Genomic DNA, 19,755 nt, shown 5'->3' with positions numbered 1-19,755 from the left:
CTCTCTGCTAGAATATGAGTCAAAATTAGTTTCATTCAAGGTAACATTTATTAAGTACCTACCTACAAAGTGCTATGCTAGACATTCAAACACAGACAATAAGGCCCTGGCTGGTTGGCTCAGTGGTAGAGTGCTGGCCCAGAGTATGGATGTCCCGGGTTTGATTCCCAAAAGAGCACACAGGAGAAGCAACCATCTGCTTCTCCACCCCCCCCTTCTCCTCCTGCAGCCATGGCTTGACTGGTTTGAGTGCATCAGCCCCAGGTGCTGAGGGTGGCTCCATGGAGCTTCCATCTCAGACACTAAAAATAGCACTGTTGTGAGCATGACCCCAGATGGGTAGAGCACCAAACGGGGATTGCCAGGTGGATCCCGCTAGGGGCACATGCAGGAGTCTGTCTCTATATGCTCTCCTCTCACTCAGAAAAGATAGATAAATAAATAAACAAACAAAGGCAATAACAAGGTTACACTCCTCGTCTAAGAAACGAATCATCTAGAAGGAGAAGGGGAGTAAGCTGTAAAAACAAAATTCATGTGCCATAACAGGTATACATTCTGTGGGATCTCAGAAAAAGGGAAGATTACCTCTCTGGCAGGGCAGCTGGCAGGGAAAACCTCCCTGGACCTTGGGAATTAGGTAAAGTTGTATATAACAAGCATTGAGAAAGCCTAGGGAAAATTTTAGTTGGAAGAAATTACATTCCAAAACTACAGACATACAAAAACACAAAGCACTTCCCAAGGAACGAATGAGCTAGTCTGGCTGGGAATAAGGAGAGTAACAAGTGGCTAGACTACACAACCAGGTTGAGCAAGATCACAGAAAGGTTTATATGCCAAGCTAAAAATATTCAACTGTATAGAAAAACAAAGAATGTGGGATTAGTTCAGAATTTTCAGCAGGGTCAGTGAGGTGTACAAAGCCATATATCACAAAATTATAAAACTGGCACAGAAGGAAGATACTCATTTGTTAAATCAATATTCAATACCAACTTATATGCCAAACTGCTTGGTATCCAAAACACCTATAAACAGAGTATTAAATACACTTTCTTCTTTCCTTACTGATAACTTCATTACTTTAAGGGTCAAAAATCCGTGAGAAAAGCTACTGCTTTGGTCTGTTTGGCCAATAAAAGGTAGTTAATCTGAGATAAACATTAGCTTGTTAGATTTATACAATGCAAATTCACATCCATGGTGCTTGTCTTAAGACTCACAAGTATGAAGCCTTTGAGTCCCAAAGGGTCATATAGCTGTCCTAAAAAACAATGATAGGCCCTGGCCGGTTGGCTCAGCGGATAGTGTTGGCCCAGCATGCAAACGTCCCAGATTCGACCCCTGGTCAGGGAACACATGAGAAGTGGCCATCTGCTTCTCTTCCCTTCCCTCTCCCCCTTCTCTTCTCTCTCTTTTCCCCTCTCATAGGCCATGGCTCAACTGGTTTGAGCGTTGGCCCCAGGCGCTGATGATAGCTCGGTTGGTTCAAGTGCATCAGCCTCAGACGCTAAAAATAGCTCAATTGATTCAAGCACTGGCCCAAAGAGTTGCCAGGTGGATCCTGGTCAGGACACATGTGGGAGTCTGTCTCACTATTTTCCCTCCTCTCACTTTAAAAACAAAAAAGAGGCCCTGGCCGGTTGGCTCAGCGGTAGAGCATCGGCCCACATACAGGAGTCCCGGGTTTGATTCCCGGCCAGGGCACATAGGAGAGGCGTCCATTTGCTTCTCCACCCCTCCCCCTCTCCTTCCTCTCTGTCTCTCTCTTCCCCTCCTGCAGCGAGGCTCCATTGGTGCAAAGATGGCCCAGGCGCTGGGGATGGCTCTATGGCCTCTGCCTCAGGCGCTAGAATGGCTCTGGACGCAACAGAGCGACGCCCTGAGGGGCAAAGCATCACCCCCTGGTGGGCATGCCGGGTGGATCCTGGTCGGGCGCATGCGGGAGTCTGTCTGACTGCCTCCCCGTTTCCAGCTTCCGAAAAATGGGGGGGGGGGGGAAGCAGAAGTAACATTAAGGTTGCAGAAATAGTACAAGGGGACCGAGAGAGCCACTGTATTCATGGCTGCACTGTGTTGAAATTTCACAAGGGAAAGTAATCAAGATGCTGATGGGACAATGACCCCATCAGAAGTGAGGCTTTGCAGATGTATAAATAAGACTAAACTCCAAAGTACAATAGCTTATCTTCCAATCCAGAAGGAATAAAAGATTAATCTGGTGGCAGTTTATAGCAAGAGTTGGCAAACGATGGACTGCAGATGAAATCTGGCCCACTACCTAGCTGGGGTTTTTTGTTTGCTTTTCAAGTGAAAGGAGGGGAGATAGTGAGGCAGATTCCTACATGCAACCTGACCAGGATCCACCTGGCAACCCCATCTGGGGCCAGTGCTTGAGTGCCAAGCTATTTTTAGCAACTGAGGCTGATACCCTCTAACGGAGCTATCCTCAGTCCCTGGGGCCACACTCGAACCAACTGAGCCACTGGCTGTGGGAGGGGAAGAGGGAGAGAATAGGGAGAAGAAGAGAAGGGGAGAGAAGCAAATAGTTGCTTCTTCTGTGTGCCCTGATCGAGAATTGAACCTGGGATGTTCATACGCTGGGCTGACACTCTAACCACTGAGGAGTAAGTGAGGGCCCACCTATGGTTGTTTGGGGTTTTTTTTAGTGAGAGTAGGGGAGATACAAAGACAGACTCCTGCATGCGCCCTGACCAGGAACCACCCAGAAGCACCTGTCTGGGGCAGATGCTCTGCTGATCTAGAGCCATGCTCGCAACTGAGCTATTTTTAGCACCTGAAGCAAAGGCTCACAGAGCTATCCTCAGCGCCCAGAGCTGAGGTGCCCAAATCAATCATGACTGCGGGAGAGGGAGAAAGAGAAAGGGGAAGGGGAGGAGTGAAAAAGCAGACAGTCGCCTCCCCAGGGTGCCCTAACTGGGAATTAAACCCGAGATGTCGCCCTGGCCAGTTGGCTCAGCGGTAGAGAGTCGGCCTGGAGTGCGGGGGACCCGGGTTCGATTCCTGGCCAGGGCACATAGGAAAAGCGCCCATTTGCTTCTCCGCCCCCAACCCCTTCTTCCTCTCTGTCTCTCTCTTCCCCTCCCGCAGCCAAGGCTCCATTGGAGCAAAGATGGCCCGGGCGCTGGGGATGGCTCCTTGGCCTCTGCCCCAGGCGCTAGAGTGGCTCTGGTCACGGCGGAGCGACACCCCGGAGGGGCAGAGCATCGCCCCCTGGTGGGCAGAGCGTCGCCCCTGGTGGGCGTGCCGGGTGGATCCCGGTCGGGCACATGCGGGAGTCTGTCTGACTGTCTCTCCCCGTTTCCAGCTTCAGAGAAATACAAAAAAAAAACAAACAAAAAAAAAACAAACCCCGAGATGTCCATAGCCCGGCCCAATGTTCTATTCACTGAGCCAATGGCCAGGGACCCGACCTAGTTTTGAAATAAAGTTTTATTAACACAAAGGCAAACTTGTTTCTTTATGCATTCTACAGCAGTCTGCAGGCTATAATAGTCTTGAGTTATGACAGAGGCTGTACAGCCAGGAAAGACCAAAAAATTTTTTTTATCATTTGTCCATTTATAGAAAAAGCTTGCCAAATTATGATTTAAAGGATGGGCTAAAGCTTAAAGGGAGACAGGATATCCTGAAGTTTGCTAAATTCCAGATGAAATACTGGACACTTGCAACTGAAATGAAAAGGATCCAAATATAAGCAACAGCATGGATACAAAATTGTCAGAATTTGTAAATGACCAGATCTGGGGTAGAAAAGAGTCAAAATTGATGTTAAAAATAAAAACCACCCTGGTCCTGGCCGGTTGGCTCAGCGGTGGAGCGTCGGCCTGGCGTGCAGGGGACCTGGGTTCGATTCCCGGCCAGGGCACATAGGAGAAGTGCCCATTTGCTTCTCCACCCTTCCCCCTCTCCTTTCTCACTATCTCTTTCTTCCCCTCCCACAGCCAAGCCTCCATTGGAGCAAAGTTGTCCCGGGCGCTGAGGATGGCTCCATGGCCACCGCCTCAGACGCTAAAATGGCTCCAGTTGCAACAGAGCAATGCTCCAGATGGGCAGAGCATCGCCCCCTAGTGAGCATGCAGGTGGATCCCAGTTGGGCGCATGCGGGAGTCTGTCTCTCTGCCTCCCCACTTCTCACTTCAGAGAAAAAAAAAAAGAAGCAGAAGAGAAGCTCTTCCTGAGGAGCCAAAGAAGTTCATGCTTTCTTGCACTGAGACAACTTGGCTCCAAGAGTGAAAAAACACCAAGGTCAACAGAGAATCTAAAGGAAGCAGCTTAGCTAGTGGTAATCAAGAACTTTGCAGGAACTGATCCAGTTCAGTTGACCTAAAACACCACTCACCTTCAATGCCCCTGCTACATCTAATGATAGCAGTAGCAAACTAGACAACCATACCTGTGGCCAAGAAACCCCTACCCAGTACTAACTGAGCAAACCACTGACACTAAGTGAGATAAAACAAATGTTTAGCCGTGCTCTGGCAACGGCAAATGACTAAAGATCCCTTAAAATGGCCCATATGTATATCCCTTCAAAATGTGTACAACCAAGCACATGAAATGTTCTCTCTGGGAACGTGCTAAATACAAAGTAACAACACTATGTAGAGAACACTTTCTCAGTAACAAAGTACTATGAAGTTTCAACACAAGTCACTTACCTCAGGCAGTGGGCAGCAGAACTGATGAACTGTGTGCATAACATCCAAGAGCATATTGTGTCCAATAACAAGTTTTCCCTAAAGAAAGTCAAGGTTAGGAAAAAAGACTTCAGGTTCAAAAGTATAATTAGGCTTGAGAGTATAGAGGATTTTCTTCTAAACTTACTTTATCACATTAAAAAATATAAATATATGCAAATAAGCAAATTTGGGATCAGCTTCATTCTTTTTCAATTTTGGGGTCTTAATTTCAGAATACAAAATAAAAGTTACAAACTAATTTCACTGATCTTTTTCTCTGATTTTTATTAACCTTGCCCCCACAAGAATCAGGGAAAGTAAATTTTGATTGAAGAGCTCAACTTAAAAAGGAATATCTGAGGCCCTGGCTGGTTGGCTCAGTGGTAGAGCGTCGGCCTGGCGTGCAGGAGTCCCGGGTTTGATTCCCGGCCAGGGCACACAGGAGAAGCGCCCATCTGCTTCTCCGCCCCTCCCCCTCTCCTTCCTCTCTGTCTCTCTCTTCCCCTCCCGCAGCCGAGGCTCCACTGGAGCACAACTGGCCCAGGCGCTGAGGATGGCTCCGTGGCTTCTGCCTCAGGCGCTAGAATGGCTCTGGTCGCAACAGAGCAACGCCCCAGATGGACAGAGCATCGCGGGGGCGTACCAGGTGGATCCCAGTCGGGCGCATGCGGGAGTCTGTCTGACTGCCTCCCTGTTTCCAACTTCAGAAAAATACAAAAAAAAAAAAAAAGTAATATCTGAAAACACTAAGCCCCTTACAGCACTATTGAATAATTTGTAAACAAACTCCAAATATCTATTTTAGGACTGTGTTCTTTAAAAAAAACTCATTGATTTTAAAAGATACATTCATAATAATGCTGAAAGACAAAAATAACTTTCTAATTATATTAAACAGAATGAATTTTCATTTCCTACATCGATGTCAAAAATCATGAGGCATATTCTTAAATATCATTTCCAATAAAATCACTGTTTTTCAACCAACTGAAGTACAATATATGTACAATAAATTTACTCCATTTTGATACAAATTAAACTACCAAAATGGAACATCGACTTAGAATTAACTAGCCATCTGACACCATTTTTAACATAAATCATCAGGTCATGCCAGTGAAGATTTTTACTCTGATGTTCCAGTAGACCTTCCGAATAATACTCCTAGACTCATAGAGCTAAACATAATTCTTTGAAATAAATAATTCTATATAAAATTTCCCAATCTAACAGACAAGCTATTCTTTTGGCTCAGTATTTGTATCCATTCTGAATATCAATTCAATGCTAAAATATCAAGTACTGATTGAAACTACAGAAAAGATGTGGAGGGAATCCAAACTGAAATACAAACACTAATGAACCTAACTATATTATAAATAAATACCACAACCACACTGAAGGAGGCTGGGAAGAAAAGAACTACACAACAGTACCGTGACTACACGTTGTCAGGCTAAAGACAAAAACCTGCACGTGAACGCTGTAGCACTTCCTACAAGGTATAGATAGCAACTATGAAACTTTTTACATGTGTACCAGATTTAAACAAACACATAGTGCAGACAAGAACTGAATTCCCCAATGTTGGAAAAAAAGTTACAAATAAGAAAAGAGAGTAGTCTAAAAACAAACCCTGTGGTATTGGACTAGAACCGTGAGGGCAAACCTCTTTATAAAAACCGCCCACTTTTGCAGTGCTGGTCAACCTGGTCCCTCCCGCCCACTAGTGGGCCTTCCAGCTTTCATGGTGGGTGTACCGGAGCAACTAAAGGAGCAACTAAGTGGCGCCGCGATTGGCCCACCATGAAAGCTGGACCGCCCACTAGTGGGCGGGAGGGACTAGGTTGACTACCACTGCAAAAGTGGGCAGTTTTTAAAAAAAGGTTTGCCATCAAAGGACTAGAATCTGAGGTATCAGTACAAAGGCATGGTTTTCAGTGTATCTGACAGACTGACATAAGCATCATTCTAGTTCTGTCCAGTGAGGAAGCTAGAAGTAGTAATACCACAGTAGTAATCTAGTGCTGGTCTTGGTTTCCAAACACCATTCTCCAATAAAAGAAACCAGGGTTCCTTGGAGAAGTCACTGATTCTAGAGCTGAGGCAGGGAAAATAAATTGAAGCCCAGGGCATCTTGTGATGCCAGAAAGTAATGAAGTGCTCAAAGAAGATCAAGTTGTTCCAAGGACACAAGAGCTGTTCAAAGGATACAGGCGCTAACCTGATGAAGCTCTAACAGCTAACGGTAGTACAAACGGTAGTAGCAAAATAAACAATAAAAAATACATTATAACCGGCCTGACCTGTGGTGGCGCAGTGGATAAAGCGTCAACCTGGAAATGCTGAGGTCGCCGGTTCAAAATTCTGGGCTTGCCTGGTCAAGGCACATATGGGAGTTGATGCTTCCTGCTTCTCCTCCCCACTTCTCTCTCTCTCTCCTCTCCTCTCTCTCTCTCTCTCCCTCTCTCTCTCTCCTTTCTAAAATGAATAAAAAATAAAAATTAAAAAAAAATTTTTTTAAATACATTATAACCTGTAGTATAAACATATCTCCCTGAATTTATATATTGTGACAGAGACAGAGAGAGAGGCAGATAGGGACAGACAGACAGGAAGGGAGAGAGATGAGAAGCATCAATTCTTTGTTGCAACACCTTAGTTGTTTATAGATTGCTTTCTCATATGTGCCTTGAGGGGGGGGGGCTACAGAGGAGCAAGTGACCCCTTACTCAAGCCAGTGACCTTGGGCTCAAGCTGGTGAGCCTTGCTCAAACCAGATGAGCCTGCACTCAAGCCGGCGACCTCGGGGTTTCAAACCTTGGTCCTCCGCATCCCAGTCCAACACTCTATCCATTGCGCCACCACCTGGTCAGGCTCATATACATTTTTTAAATGATTAAACAAACAGGAAAGAAGGGATAGCTCTTTTTTATAAAAGAATTCCAAGAACAAATGCAGAAAGAAGAAAATACAAATTTGCCATTACAACATCAGAGTAATAAAGGGCACAAGAGCCACTGACAGACACTAAGCAAAAGTCTGAGAAAAACAAATTTTTATAGTCCCAAGCATCTCCCAAGATATTTATTAACCCCAAAGAGAAAAGCAGCAACTTCACAGTGTACTCATCTTGCAGATACCACCTTAAACAAGAGATCAAGGTCAATGTTATGAACTATCATTTCTGTGGTATTCTTGCATGAATTGTACATCCTCAGTCTAATCATGAGAAAAGATCAGACAAATACAAACTAAGGGACATTTGACAAAATGCAATCAATACTGCTTAAAAATATCCGTTACTGACTGTAGGAGACTAAGGAGAAAAAAACAAGTAAATATAATGTGGGATCCCAAATAAAAATTATGAAAGATAAAGTACTTAGTAAAAAAAAAACTGGTGAAATTCAAATAAGATCTATAGTTTAGTTCATAATATTGTGCCTGTGTTACTTTCTTGGATCTGATAACTGTATGGTTATATAAGATGTTGACATTGGGGTAATACACAGAAACTGTACTATTTCTGAAACTTTGCTATGAATGTAAAATCAGTAAAAATATATTTTTTAAACTATAAGAAGCATAGATTTACTACTAACAGTGACAGGAAAAAAAGCTTGTGCAACATACTGTAAATATAAGAGTATTTACTGTTCATTAGCTTTATAGAGCTTAACTTAAAAAGTTAGCATTTTTAAGATATGTGACCTTTAATTTTTAAATATCTGCATTACTAATAAATGGGCTTTTTTTCATAGTATGGTTTGGAACATAAACTACCAAAGGTCAGCAACATACTGTGAATTATTCTGTAGAAAACAACAGAGAGAAAGAACAGAGGCACAACAAGCTAAAGTATCTGAATTTGTACACGGTGAACAAATGTCCCAGCTAACTAAACTATCATGATGGCTACAAGAGAGCTCAAAGTCAACCAATGTCCTACATCTCTGTATTTTAGGGCCAGCCTTAGTCAAGCCAACTACTTATCTGAAGTCTACTGGCTAAGTGTGGATAATGCAAGCAAATGTGACCAGAAACTCTGCTTTTCTAGATACCTAAGATCTTAGCCACTTCTGAAAAGACTCAAATTTTTACTTCCCTCCAGGCTCATCCAACTTACTGTTCCATTCTGATTATCTTGCTTACTTTAGAGAAGGAGCCCCTAGTGAGCCAGCCCTTTTCTTTTACAAGGCTTGGTAACTTCTGTTTATCCCCAGTTGAGGACAGTGGTATGGCTCCCACAAGCACTCCTGTTCTGACTAGTCTATACCTAGTCAGAGGTATAACCACTATTCTGTGGTTAGACAGCCACAGAATACAAGAGGGTCTCTACGGCCTTAACGTTTCCCTGATGTGCCTGACCAGGTAGCGGCACAGTGGACAGAGCATCAAACCGGGATGCAGAGGACCCAGGTTCAAAACCCGAGGTTGCTGGCTTGAGCACGGGCTCCCATAGCTTGAGTGCGGGGTCACCCAGCTTGAACATGGAATCTGAGACGTGACCCCATGGTTGCTGGCTTGAGTCCCATGGTTGCTGGCTTGAGTCCAAGGTCACTGGCTTGACAAGGGGTCACTCGCTCTGCTATAGTCCCCCCCGGTCAAGGCACATATGAGAAAGCAATCAATGAACAACTAAGGAGACTAACGAACCGCAATGAAGAATTGATGCTTCTCATCTCTCTCCTTCCTATCTGTCCCTATCAGTTCTTTTCTCTGTCTCTGTCACAAAAAAAGCTTCCCTGATGCAAAGCTCAGCATCTAAGGGACAAGTCCTTCTCCAGGGAATCACTTCTTCTCCCAAGGCCACCGACTCAAGGACAAAAATGCAATTTAGCATCCAAGCAAGCAGTCTGATTTGGATGTGTAAGTCATAAAACCACTAGCAGCATGACCCAATTTATCTATGCAAGACGTGGATGGCTCTTTTCCAAAATGACTTAGGAAACAAAAAAAAAATGTCTACCACGTATATCATAGGACTCTAGCACATTTATACAAATGGTAAACACGTTTTTAAAACAGCAAATATCATTAAGGCTATCAGATATAAGATTCCATTACAGTTATGTAGAAGAACTCAAATCAGACAATTTTTTTTTTATCCTCTAGAGCAGTGGTTTTTAACTACCAGTCCACAGAATGGTGGTTGAAAACCACTGCTCTAGATTCTTCTAATTAAAGAAGAAAAATACCTTCAAACACCTGATTGTTTCTCCTCATATTCCTTACTTTCTTATGCTACTTATTGATTTTGAAAATAATGTTTTTACAGCACATTAAGGACATCATTGTATGATCCTCCTATGCATTTTACAAAAAAAAAAAGGTTTTCTGAGAAAAAAGTGGTTTCAATAAAAAATGGTGACAGCACTTACAATGTGTCACACCAAGCATATCATAACAACAGTCTACCTTTATGAAGTTTTAACTTCTTCCTCCATGTCAGGTATACATTCTAAATGTAACCAAATGACTAACTTGCAATTATAACTAGGCATTTTTGCCTCAAATGTTACGTTCTGCAATCTAGTTAAATACAAAATATCTGGTTCACTTACCGAATTAGTGATGGCGTGAATGACTCTAGAAAATCCCACAGCATCATTCAGTTCTTCCTAATTAAAAAAAAAACCAAAAAATTATTCATTTGCATATATTCCTATATTTGGGTTAAAACCTAGCCCCCCCAAAAAAAGGACTGAAATTTTATAGTGAATTAGCTTTGGTTTCATGTGCTTTGCATCTATCATCCCAAACAACTGCATATGAGTGTTTTATGGTGTTCCTTTTTTGTTTTAGAAAATGAAATGAGCTTGACCTGTGGTGGCACAGTGGATAAAGCATTGATCTGGAATGCTGAGGTCGCCTGGGCTTGCCCAGTCAAGGCACATATGAGAAGGAACTACTATGAGTTTATGCTTCCTGCTCCTCCCTCATTTCTCTCTCTCTCTCTTCTCTAATATCAATCAATAAAAAAAAGTGGAATGAGCACGTGGAAAATTATACACTAGTTACTAAAATAACGGTGCCTAGCATTTACCATCACTTCACATCATTTGTTGCAATCTCCAAGTCTATTCTATCAAGCCACCTTAAAGATACAAATTTGTAAAAGCTGCCACCTGTTGGCCAAATTCAATACTGCATTAAATTCTTGGGAAATCTAACCAGCAGTTGGCTGATGAAAACAGCATTCCTGTTATTCTTGACTTTTTTTCTTTTCGAAAGCATTTTTATAAAACTTTTATAGTACAGCACTCTGAAACTCATCCCCACTCAGTATCCTCTTTCCTACTTCCTTCTTAATGGTGTTTAAATAGACTTAATTTCTCTCCTATCTTAAAGCACCTTCCTTAATTCTAAGCTCCATGCAACTACTTACTGTCCCTTCTTGTCCCTTTACAGCAGGGATCAGGAACCTTTTTGGCTGAAAGAGCCATGAACGCCACATATTTTAAATTGTAATTCTGTGAGAGCCATACAACGACCCGTGTACCTTACGCATTATCCAATAAAAATTTGGTGTTGTCCCGGAGGACAGCTGTGATTGGCTCCAGCCACCCGCAACGATGAACATGAGCGGCAGGAAATGAATGGATTGTAATACATGAGAATGTTTTAATTTTTTTTTTTTTTTACAGAGACAGAGAGAGAGTCAGAGAGAGGGATAACAGGGACAGACAGACAGGAACAGAGAGATGAGAAGCATCAATCATTAGTTTTTCGTTGCACATTGCGACACCTTAGTTGTTCATTGATTGCTTTCTCATATGTGCCTTGACCGCGGGCCTTCAGCAAACCAAGTAACCCCTTGCTAGAGCCAGCAACCTTGGGTCCAAGCTGTTGAGCTTTGCTCAAACCAGATGAGCCCACACTCAAGCTGGCGACTTTGGGGTCTCGAACTTGGGTCCTCGGCATCCCAGTCCGATGCTCTATCCACTGTGCCACCGCCAGGTCAGGCAAATGTTTTATATTTTTTAACATTATTTTTTTTTATAAAAGATTTGTCTGTGAGCCAGGTGCAGCCATCAAAAGAGCCACATCTGGCTCACAAGCCATAGGTTCCCGACCCCTGCTTTACAGCTAAATTACTTAACTATCTCCAGTTTAACTCCCAGGTACTTGCAACCTTCTGCTATCTGGCGTCACCCTCACTGAACTTGCTCACCTCTTTGCTCCCAAGTCTAACTAGTATTAGTAAGGATGTGAAGAAATTGGAACACTCTTGGCCTGTTGGTGGGAATATAAAGTGGTATAATTGCTAAGACAAACAGTATAGCAGTTCCTCAAAAAATTAAACATAGAATTTCCATTTGATCCAGCAATTCTACTTCTGGGTATGTATACAAAAGAACTGAACCCAAGAACTCAAAAAGATACTTGTACCTATGTTCACAGCAGCATTATTCACAAAAATAGAAAGGTTGGAGCAATGTCTGTCCATCGACAAATAAATAAATGTTGTGTAGCTATACAATGGAGTATTTTTTTAAAATGATTTTTTAGAGAGAGCGAGAGAAAGAGTGAAGAGCATCAACTTGTAGTTGCTTCACTTTAGTTGTTCATTGATTGCTTCTCAATATGTGCTTTGACCAGGGAAGCCCAGGGTTTCAAACCAGCGATCTCAGCATTCTAGGTCAACACTTGATCCACTGTGTCACCATAGGTCAGGCTACAGTGAAGTATTATTTAGCCTTAAAAAGAAAGCAATTCTGGCCCTGGCTGGTTGACTAAGTGGTAGAGCATTGGCCTGGTTGTGGACATCCCAGGTTCGATTCTTGGTCAGGACACAAAGGAGAAGTGACCATCTACTTCTCCTCCTGTCCCCCATCTCTCTCTCTCTTTCTCTCTCTCCTTCTCCTGTAGCCATGGCCCTATTGGTTCAAGTGCATCGGTCCTGGGCACTGACAATGGCTCTGTGTAGCCTCCGCCTCAGGTGTTAAAAATAGCTTGATTGTAAGCATGGCCCCAGCTGGGCAGTGAATCGGCCCCAAATGGGGGTTGCTGGTGCATCCCAGTCAGTGTGTATGCAGAAGTCCGTTTTGTTATCTCCCCTTCCCTCACTTGGAAGAGAAGAAAAAAAATTAAAAAGAAAGCAATTCTGACACCCACTATAATATGTATGAACCTTGAGGACTTTATGCTAAGTGAATTAGAACAGTAACCAAAAAAATATGTATTCCACTTACATGTGGTACTTAATGTAGTAAAATTCAGAAGACAAAGTAGAAGAGTGATTACCTGGGGCTGCTGGGAGGGGAGGATGGGGAGTTGTTTCATGGGTAGAGAGTTTCACTTTTACAGGATGAAAAGATGTCTAGAGATGGATGGTGCTGATGGCTGCACAACAATCTGAATATACTTAACACTATGGAACTACATACTTAAAAATAGTCAAGATGGTAAATACTGTGTTAAATTTTACAATCAAAATAATAACATTTTAAAAAATATTTAAAAAGTAAAAAACAACTTCCAAGACTAAACCCAATGGTCCCTCTCAGTCCTTACCTCTTTCTCTAGAGCAGTGGTCAGCAACCTCATTAGTCAACAGAGCCAAATATCAACAGTACAACAACTGAAATTTCTTTTGAGAGCCAAATTTTTTTAACTTAAACTATATAGGTAGGTACATTCCTTATCGAGGTAGCACTCGCACATGGTATGTGGAAGAGCCACACTCAAGGGGCCAAAGAGCCGCATGTGGCTCATGAGCCACAGTTTGCCAACCAGGGCTCTAGAGCACGGTTCCCCAAACTGCGGCCCCCTGAGGCCATTTATCCAGCCCCCGCTGCACTTCCAGAAGGGGCACCTCTTTCATTGGTGGTCAGTGAGAGGAGCACATTGACCATCTCATTAGCCAAAAGCAGGCCCATAGTTCCCATTGAAATACTGGTCAGTTTGTTGACTTAAATTTACTTGTTCTTCATTTTAAATATTGTATTTGTTCTCATTTTGTTTTTTTTACTTTAAAATAAGATGTGCAGTATGCATAGGGATTTGTTCATAGCTTTTCTTAGTCCGGCTCTCCAATGGTCTGAGAGACAGTGAACTGGCCCCCTGTGTAAAAAGTTTGGGGACCCCTGCTCTAGAGTATCAGACACTGTTGACATCCCCTTTTTCAGATACTCTCTTCCCTTCGCTGCTATGTCACAATAATCTCCTGACACATTTTACTACTTCTGCCAATCATTTAAATGCTGGTCATCTTCCGAATCCCACTCAAGGTCCTCTTCTTATTCCTTGTGCCTGCTGTAGGTACTCTAATCCAGTCCCAGTCCCTCTACCAATGACAACCAAGTCTAGCCCTCACCTCTCTCCTATGCTCCAGAATGACAACTCTGCATACAGGACACCTACCTTTGGATGTCCCAAAGAAATCTAAAACCCCAATGGATGAGAAACAGAATATAACCTCTTTTACACTGTAGGGGGAAAGTTCCACCATCATGCCCTGGTGACCCTGCACATATCCAATAAGCCAAAAGGCAAAGGCTTGAGCTGCAATTAATCTGCATCTTAGTGAAATACCCCAGGAGGAGAGGATGGCCTCCCAGGTTCCAATGAGGCATAGAGCTTTCTGCCTTAATCCTCTACCCTTGTCAGAATAGAGCTACAGCCTGACCAGGCGGTGGTACAGTGGATAGAGCGTCAGCCTGGGATGCTAAGGACTCAGGTTCAAAACCCTCAAGTCTCTGGCTTGAGCGTGGGCTCACCCAGTTTGAGCGCAAGCTTACAAGCTTGAGTGGAGGGTCATCGGCTTGAGCGTGGGATCATAGACATGACCCCACAGTCGCTGGTTTGAGCCCAAAGGTTGCTGGCTTGAGCCCAAGGCCATTGGCTTGAGCAAGGGGTCACTAGCTCAACTGAAGCCCTATAGTCAAGGCACATATGAAAAAGCAATCAATGAAAACTAAGGTGCCACAGCTATGAATTGATGCTTCTCTCTCCCTTCCTGTCTGTCCCTCTCTCGCTAAAAAAATTAAAAAAAAAAAAAAAAGAAAAAGAAAGAGAGCTACAAAATATAAAAGCACTTTGCTGCAGTCTAGAATTGGCTCCTTCATAATGAGGTACCTCAACTTATGTCGCAGTCATCTAACCCCTTATTTTTTTAGTGTTGTCTTTTTGGTGTGTAGAAACAAAAATCACATGTGGCTGGCATCTTTGGCTGATCTTCCTTTTGTAAACCATCTAAATCTAACAATGGCTTATTATGTCTTTACTGGTTGAATCAGTCAGTTGTGGCCCTGCCTTTTATAAGAATGGGCAAAGTTCTAATACAAATAACTAATACAGTAATTAATAAATCTATTTCTGCCCTCCCACATATCTATGACCTTGACACCCACTATATGCAAACCCTACTCCATCTGTGTCACACACACCCCATCTGTGTCACTCCATATAAGCGAACTGATGTCAGGATACCAAGTTGCTCAATTTCAGGCTTAAGCATCTTCCCTCCTTTCTCTTCCTCTTTTAAAACCAACATCTAATCACATATTCCACTGATTCTACCTCCTAAGTATCTCCAGTTTTACCTAAACTGCTACTATCCTATTTCAGGTCACTGATATCTGTCAGCTATGTATCTCCACAGCTTTAAGTGGTCCCCCTGCCTCCAGTCTTACTCAAATTCATTCTCCAGAGAGCAACCAAACTGATGTTCCAACAATGCAAATATGACCATTTCATCCTAATTTGTCAAGTCCCATGTTCTAAATTTTGTTTTAGGAAAACTGGTAACTTGCTTGAAATCAGACACAGTGATATTAGTTAACAGGCAATGAAGATCAGTGGCACATAATCCAAATGATAATCAAAAATACTTTTATCAAGACTACTTCATATAAGGGAAGACTGAACAACCATGTCAGGCTCACTTTGTTGGCTATGTCTAAATACTTAGCCTTAAGTGTCCCTTGTTTTATTCTAGATTTTCCTACCAATTCAATTTTCTATGGTGGAAAACTAATCATTTAATTGAATCCAACATATGATCTACCCATATAGAGAAAGGTACTATGATGCCATCTCTCACCAAAGGAAATGAACATAACTCATTACCTGTTCTTTAGCATGTTTCTGTTGCTCTCTTCTCTTGCGTTCTTCTTCATCTACTTTGCTGATAACTATGTATCGCTCTTTCTAAAAGACATAAAACAGACATACAATTTTATGGAAGCAACATGACCAAAAAATTCAGAATTCTGCTACCATAGAAGTTATCGTTTTTATCTTTTCACAGCCTTTTGTGGGCTAAACACACTGAAAGTATTTTGCCACCAAAAGTTGGGTTGATGCATTACACACCCAAATTATGCCTATGTTTCCATGTCATTTTCCCATGTTTTATTAATCCAACTCAACATACATCAGTTAAAAGTATCAACAGGCTGAGAATAAGACACTTCTCACAATAAACACTAAGAAATTACATTGCACCTGAACATGAGTTTCTAAACAGTTGGTTTTAAAATAAAATTTCTACACCATATCCTGGATTTCCTGGTAATCTGTCAGATAATTAGTGCCTTCTTCTTCATATATTGCATTTTTTATCAATTAAACATACCATAAATCCCCTATGTCAAAGTTTGAGATTTATCTTCCAGCAAGATTGGGTTTTTTTATCTTTTATTTTTATTTTTGTGACAGAGACTGAGATAGAGACAGAGGGACAGATAGGGACAGACAGACAGGAAAGAAGAGATGAGAAACATCAATTCCTCATCGCAGCTCCTTAGTTGTTCATTGATTACTTTCTCACATGTACAGCACAGCGAGTGACCCCTTGCTCAAGCCAGCGATCTTGGGCTCAAGCTGGTGACCTCGGGGTTTCGAACTTTGGCCCTCTGCATCCCAGTCCGACATTCTATCCACTGCACCGCCACCTGGTCAGACTAGCAGGATTTTTTAAATTCACTTAATCTCTTATATAATTTGACATCGGACTTAAGAGTAACAACTAAGTTCTAAAACCCTAAACTTTTGCCATGGGAATCCATCATCAGCCCTCTATTATCCACCACGGTTCTATCAGCGCACCTTGGGAATACATGACAATACCTGTACACACTTATGCCCTAAATTCTAAAATTTAATTTCACTTGCTCACATAACAGAAAGCCATTTTTTCAAGCATATCAAACTTTCTATTATAATTAGAACATGTACTAAACACCTGCATGCTTTCAAGTTTACAAAGCCTATTCACTTCCATTTACCCACTGGACCACCATAAAAAAGCTGTAAAATAGATACAGATCATCATTTATCATGCTAACCCCCAATGTATAAATGAGGAAAATGAGGCTCAGAGAAGTTAACCATGCCCAAGATCACCCAGCTCATAAAGAGCAGAGTCAAATGAGCAGGATCAAGAGCAGTGAATTCTGACTGTGACCTATCCATTTATCATTGCATGTACTTTAATTGCTAGACCTGGACAATTCTGGAGGTTACCTTTTCAGTTTCTAAAGTCTCAACATGAATGCCTTTGGGATACCTAAAGAAAAGGAAGAAAACATGATATCAGTAGATGACACAATGACAGCTAAAACTGTAACTATTTTTAAAGCAACTATAAATCTATAATTTAACTTTACTAAATATGAATTATTACTATAATGAAGACTTTACAATAAGCCTATTCCATAACATTCCACAAGCTAACTATATTGCTCACAAAAATTAGGGGATATTTCAAAATGAATACGAAGTGACAAAATATCCCCTAATTTTGGTAAGCAGTGTATTTCCCTATCTTTGCTCTTAAACACATAGGAATGTATCTGATTTCAAATTAATTTTTTTTAGGACTTAGGCATTTTCTGAGATGTCTTGCATCACATAATACAGTCAGCTCACTACCACAAAAATTTTTCTTCCAAATACAATAATGTTTACTTCCTAACTGATTTTGAAGGTCTTTTTAGGTAGTATGGGTACAGACACGGGAGACTTGAAAGGAATAACTCTGTAGTCTGGCATGGTAGTTTGTATCAGCCACGCAGAGGAATCTGGAACCCAAATAAAGTAAGGTACAAGAAAAATATGAAAGGAAAGGAACCTGGTCTAACAACAATGGCCCTTTTCCTATTATGTTCAAAGTAAATTTCCAGTATACATGTCATTGGCAGATTCTAATGGATGAACAAGAACGCCAAACAAAGACAAATGCAAACATCAAATTCTCTAATACTGACGTTCAATTTTGGGTTTAGAGATCCTCTTGAAACAGAATAAAACCAATGGAAACATCCAGAAAAATATACATACAAAATTTTAGATATTTCAGGGAATTCACAGACCTCTCAAAATCCATCCATAGTCTAACCCCTGACGTAGAAAAGGAATTCAGCTGAGTATCTCCTAGTCCTTAAAACAAAATCTTGACCATGTACTTTCAAAGAACAAAAACACCACATATCTAGAAGTTAATAGACAAAGCTGAAGTAATAATTAAAAGAAATTTTAAAAGGCTTTATAGCATCTAATAAAAAGCAATAACAAATTAAGTGGGTACTCAAGCTAAGAAAGTGGGGGAAATGAAATACAGCACTGCACAACAACATGGAATGGTCAAATCACCAAGTACAGCAGAATTCTATAAATGAAATGAGAACAGATTATATTTATTTTTTAAATCCAGGGTCTCTTACAGAGCTCTTGCATATAATGTAAACACTTACTTCCAACTCAATGTCTGATAAATTAGTTTTCTTTGGAACCTATAAAAACAAAGAAAAGGTATTGGTCTTGACACATTAAAAGAAAACCCTAAGTGATCAAGCCCTGATAAGAAAAGACATTTAATTTTTAAGAGACATCAGTAAAAATGACAGGTAATATGCAAACAAAAATGGGCAGGCCTGACCTGTGGTGGCACAGTGGATAAAGCGGCGACCTGGAGCGCTGAGGTCACCAGTCAAAAAAAACCCTGGGCTTGCCTGGTCAAGGCACATATAGGAGTTGATGCTTCCTGCTCCCCACCCCCTCCTCTCTTTCTCTCCCTTCTCTAAAATGAATAAACAAAATTGAAAAGGGGGGACAGGATGTTTGAGGTGTGAGGATTCCTCACCACTTGTCTTCATCAAAATGTTCTTTAATATATTATTATTACTACTTTATAGATGCAGTAGAAGTTCCTGTCTAACAAAAGCATTATTTTTTGTGGCTTAAATAAAGAGTTCAAGAGAGATGCACTAAAACATTTTGTGAAGCTAGTCACAAAGTTAAAAAAAAAGTAGGATGTTGAAATTACTGACTCTGATACACTGGTTTGTTTTTTTACCACAGACAAAAATTAAAAGGCTAGAAGTAGCCTGAGAATAAATTCGTCTGTTCTGAAGACTTTATGTATTAAGTACTTTTTGAGGCTAAAACAATTATGCCACTCTTGAGCATAACTTTCAACCAAAGTTATGTAATAGTTTTCTCCCCCTCCAGGATGGGACAAAGCATTCATTCAGTATCTCAATATACCATCATCCCCACTGTATTAAAGTTAGTGCTTAAATCCTGAGAGCATGCCTCTAATAAAAGACTATTTATGAAGGTGTTTTTAAAAGACCAAATACAGCACATGCCAGAAATCATCTACCTTTCCCCAAAAAGGAGATGTGAAAAGATTCAGGGCAACTAACCCCGTACATGGCTCTAAATCCAAGTTCTTATTTTCCTCATGTTGTAATAAATCTTCTATTTTCTTTCTAAGGAATTAAAACAAAAACACGTCTGTCAACACCTTTATGGAAAAAAGTCATCAACAAACAGAATAATCACACTCAAAAGCTAGCTAAATCTAAGAACAGATAACAATGTAATTTTACCAAATCATGTTATAACTTTTTAGGTCAGTAAGGCTTAAAGAAAAATAATGTATTTTGGCATATTCTTTTTATTACTGTTGTTATTAATGAAGTAGTGACAATCTCTCAAGTCTACATCAATACAAGTAATTTAAATTTTTATTTTTCTAGTAAAGTGGTTATACCGATAAGTAAACTAAGCAAGTCTAGATATTCCTTCAATTGCA

General features: G+C 41.3%; 1 protein-coding gene across 2 annotated transcripts in view; it reads right to left on the bottom strand.

Moving 5' to 3' along the window:
* PARN (poly(A)-specific ribonuclease) overlaps positions 1-19,755 on the bottom strand; it is a 165,349-nt gene that overhangs the window by 133,602 nt on the left and 11,992 nt on the right. For both annotated transcript variants that reach the window (XR_010731167.1, XM_066274802.1), the window contains exons 8-13: positions 19,364-19,429; positions 18,410-18,448; positions 17,181-17,223; positions 15,783-15,863; positions 10,274-10,330; positions 4,686-4,763 (exon numbers count right to left, since the gene is read on the bottom strand). Coding sequence is in view for 1 of the 2 variants with exons in the window: in XM_066274802.1 (XP_066130899.1) it covers positions 4,686-4,763; positions 10,274-10,330; positions 15,783-15,863; positions 17,181-17,223; positions 18,410-18,448; positions 19,364-19,429 (364 nt within the window). In the remaining variant the exon portion in view is untranslated. The remainder of the gene's footprint in view (positions 1-4,685; positions 4,764-10,273; positions 10,331-15,782; positions 15,864-17,180; positions 17,224-18,409; positions 18,449-19,363; positions 19,430-19,755) is intronic.

Source organism: Saccopteryx bilineata, chromosome 4 (assembly GCF_036850765.1).
Source record: "Saccopteryx bilineata isolate mSacBil1 chromosome 4, mSacBil1_pri_phased_curated, whole genome shotgun sequence".
In the NCBI taxonomy this organism is placed as follows: Eukaryota; Metazoa; Chordata; class Mammalia; order Chiroptera; family Emballonuridae; genus Saccopteryx; species Saccopteryx bilineata.
The sequence above is the reverse complement of the archived record's forward strand: the minus strand, read 5'-3'. Positions and strand labels throughout refer to the sequence as shown.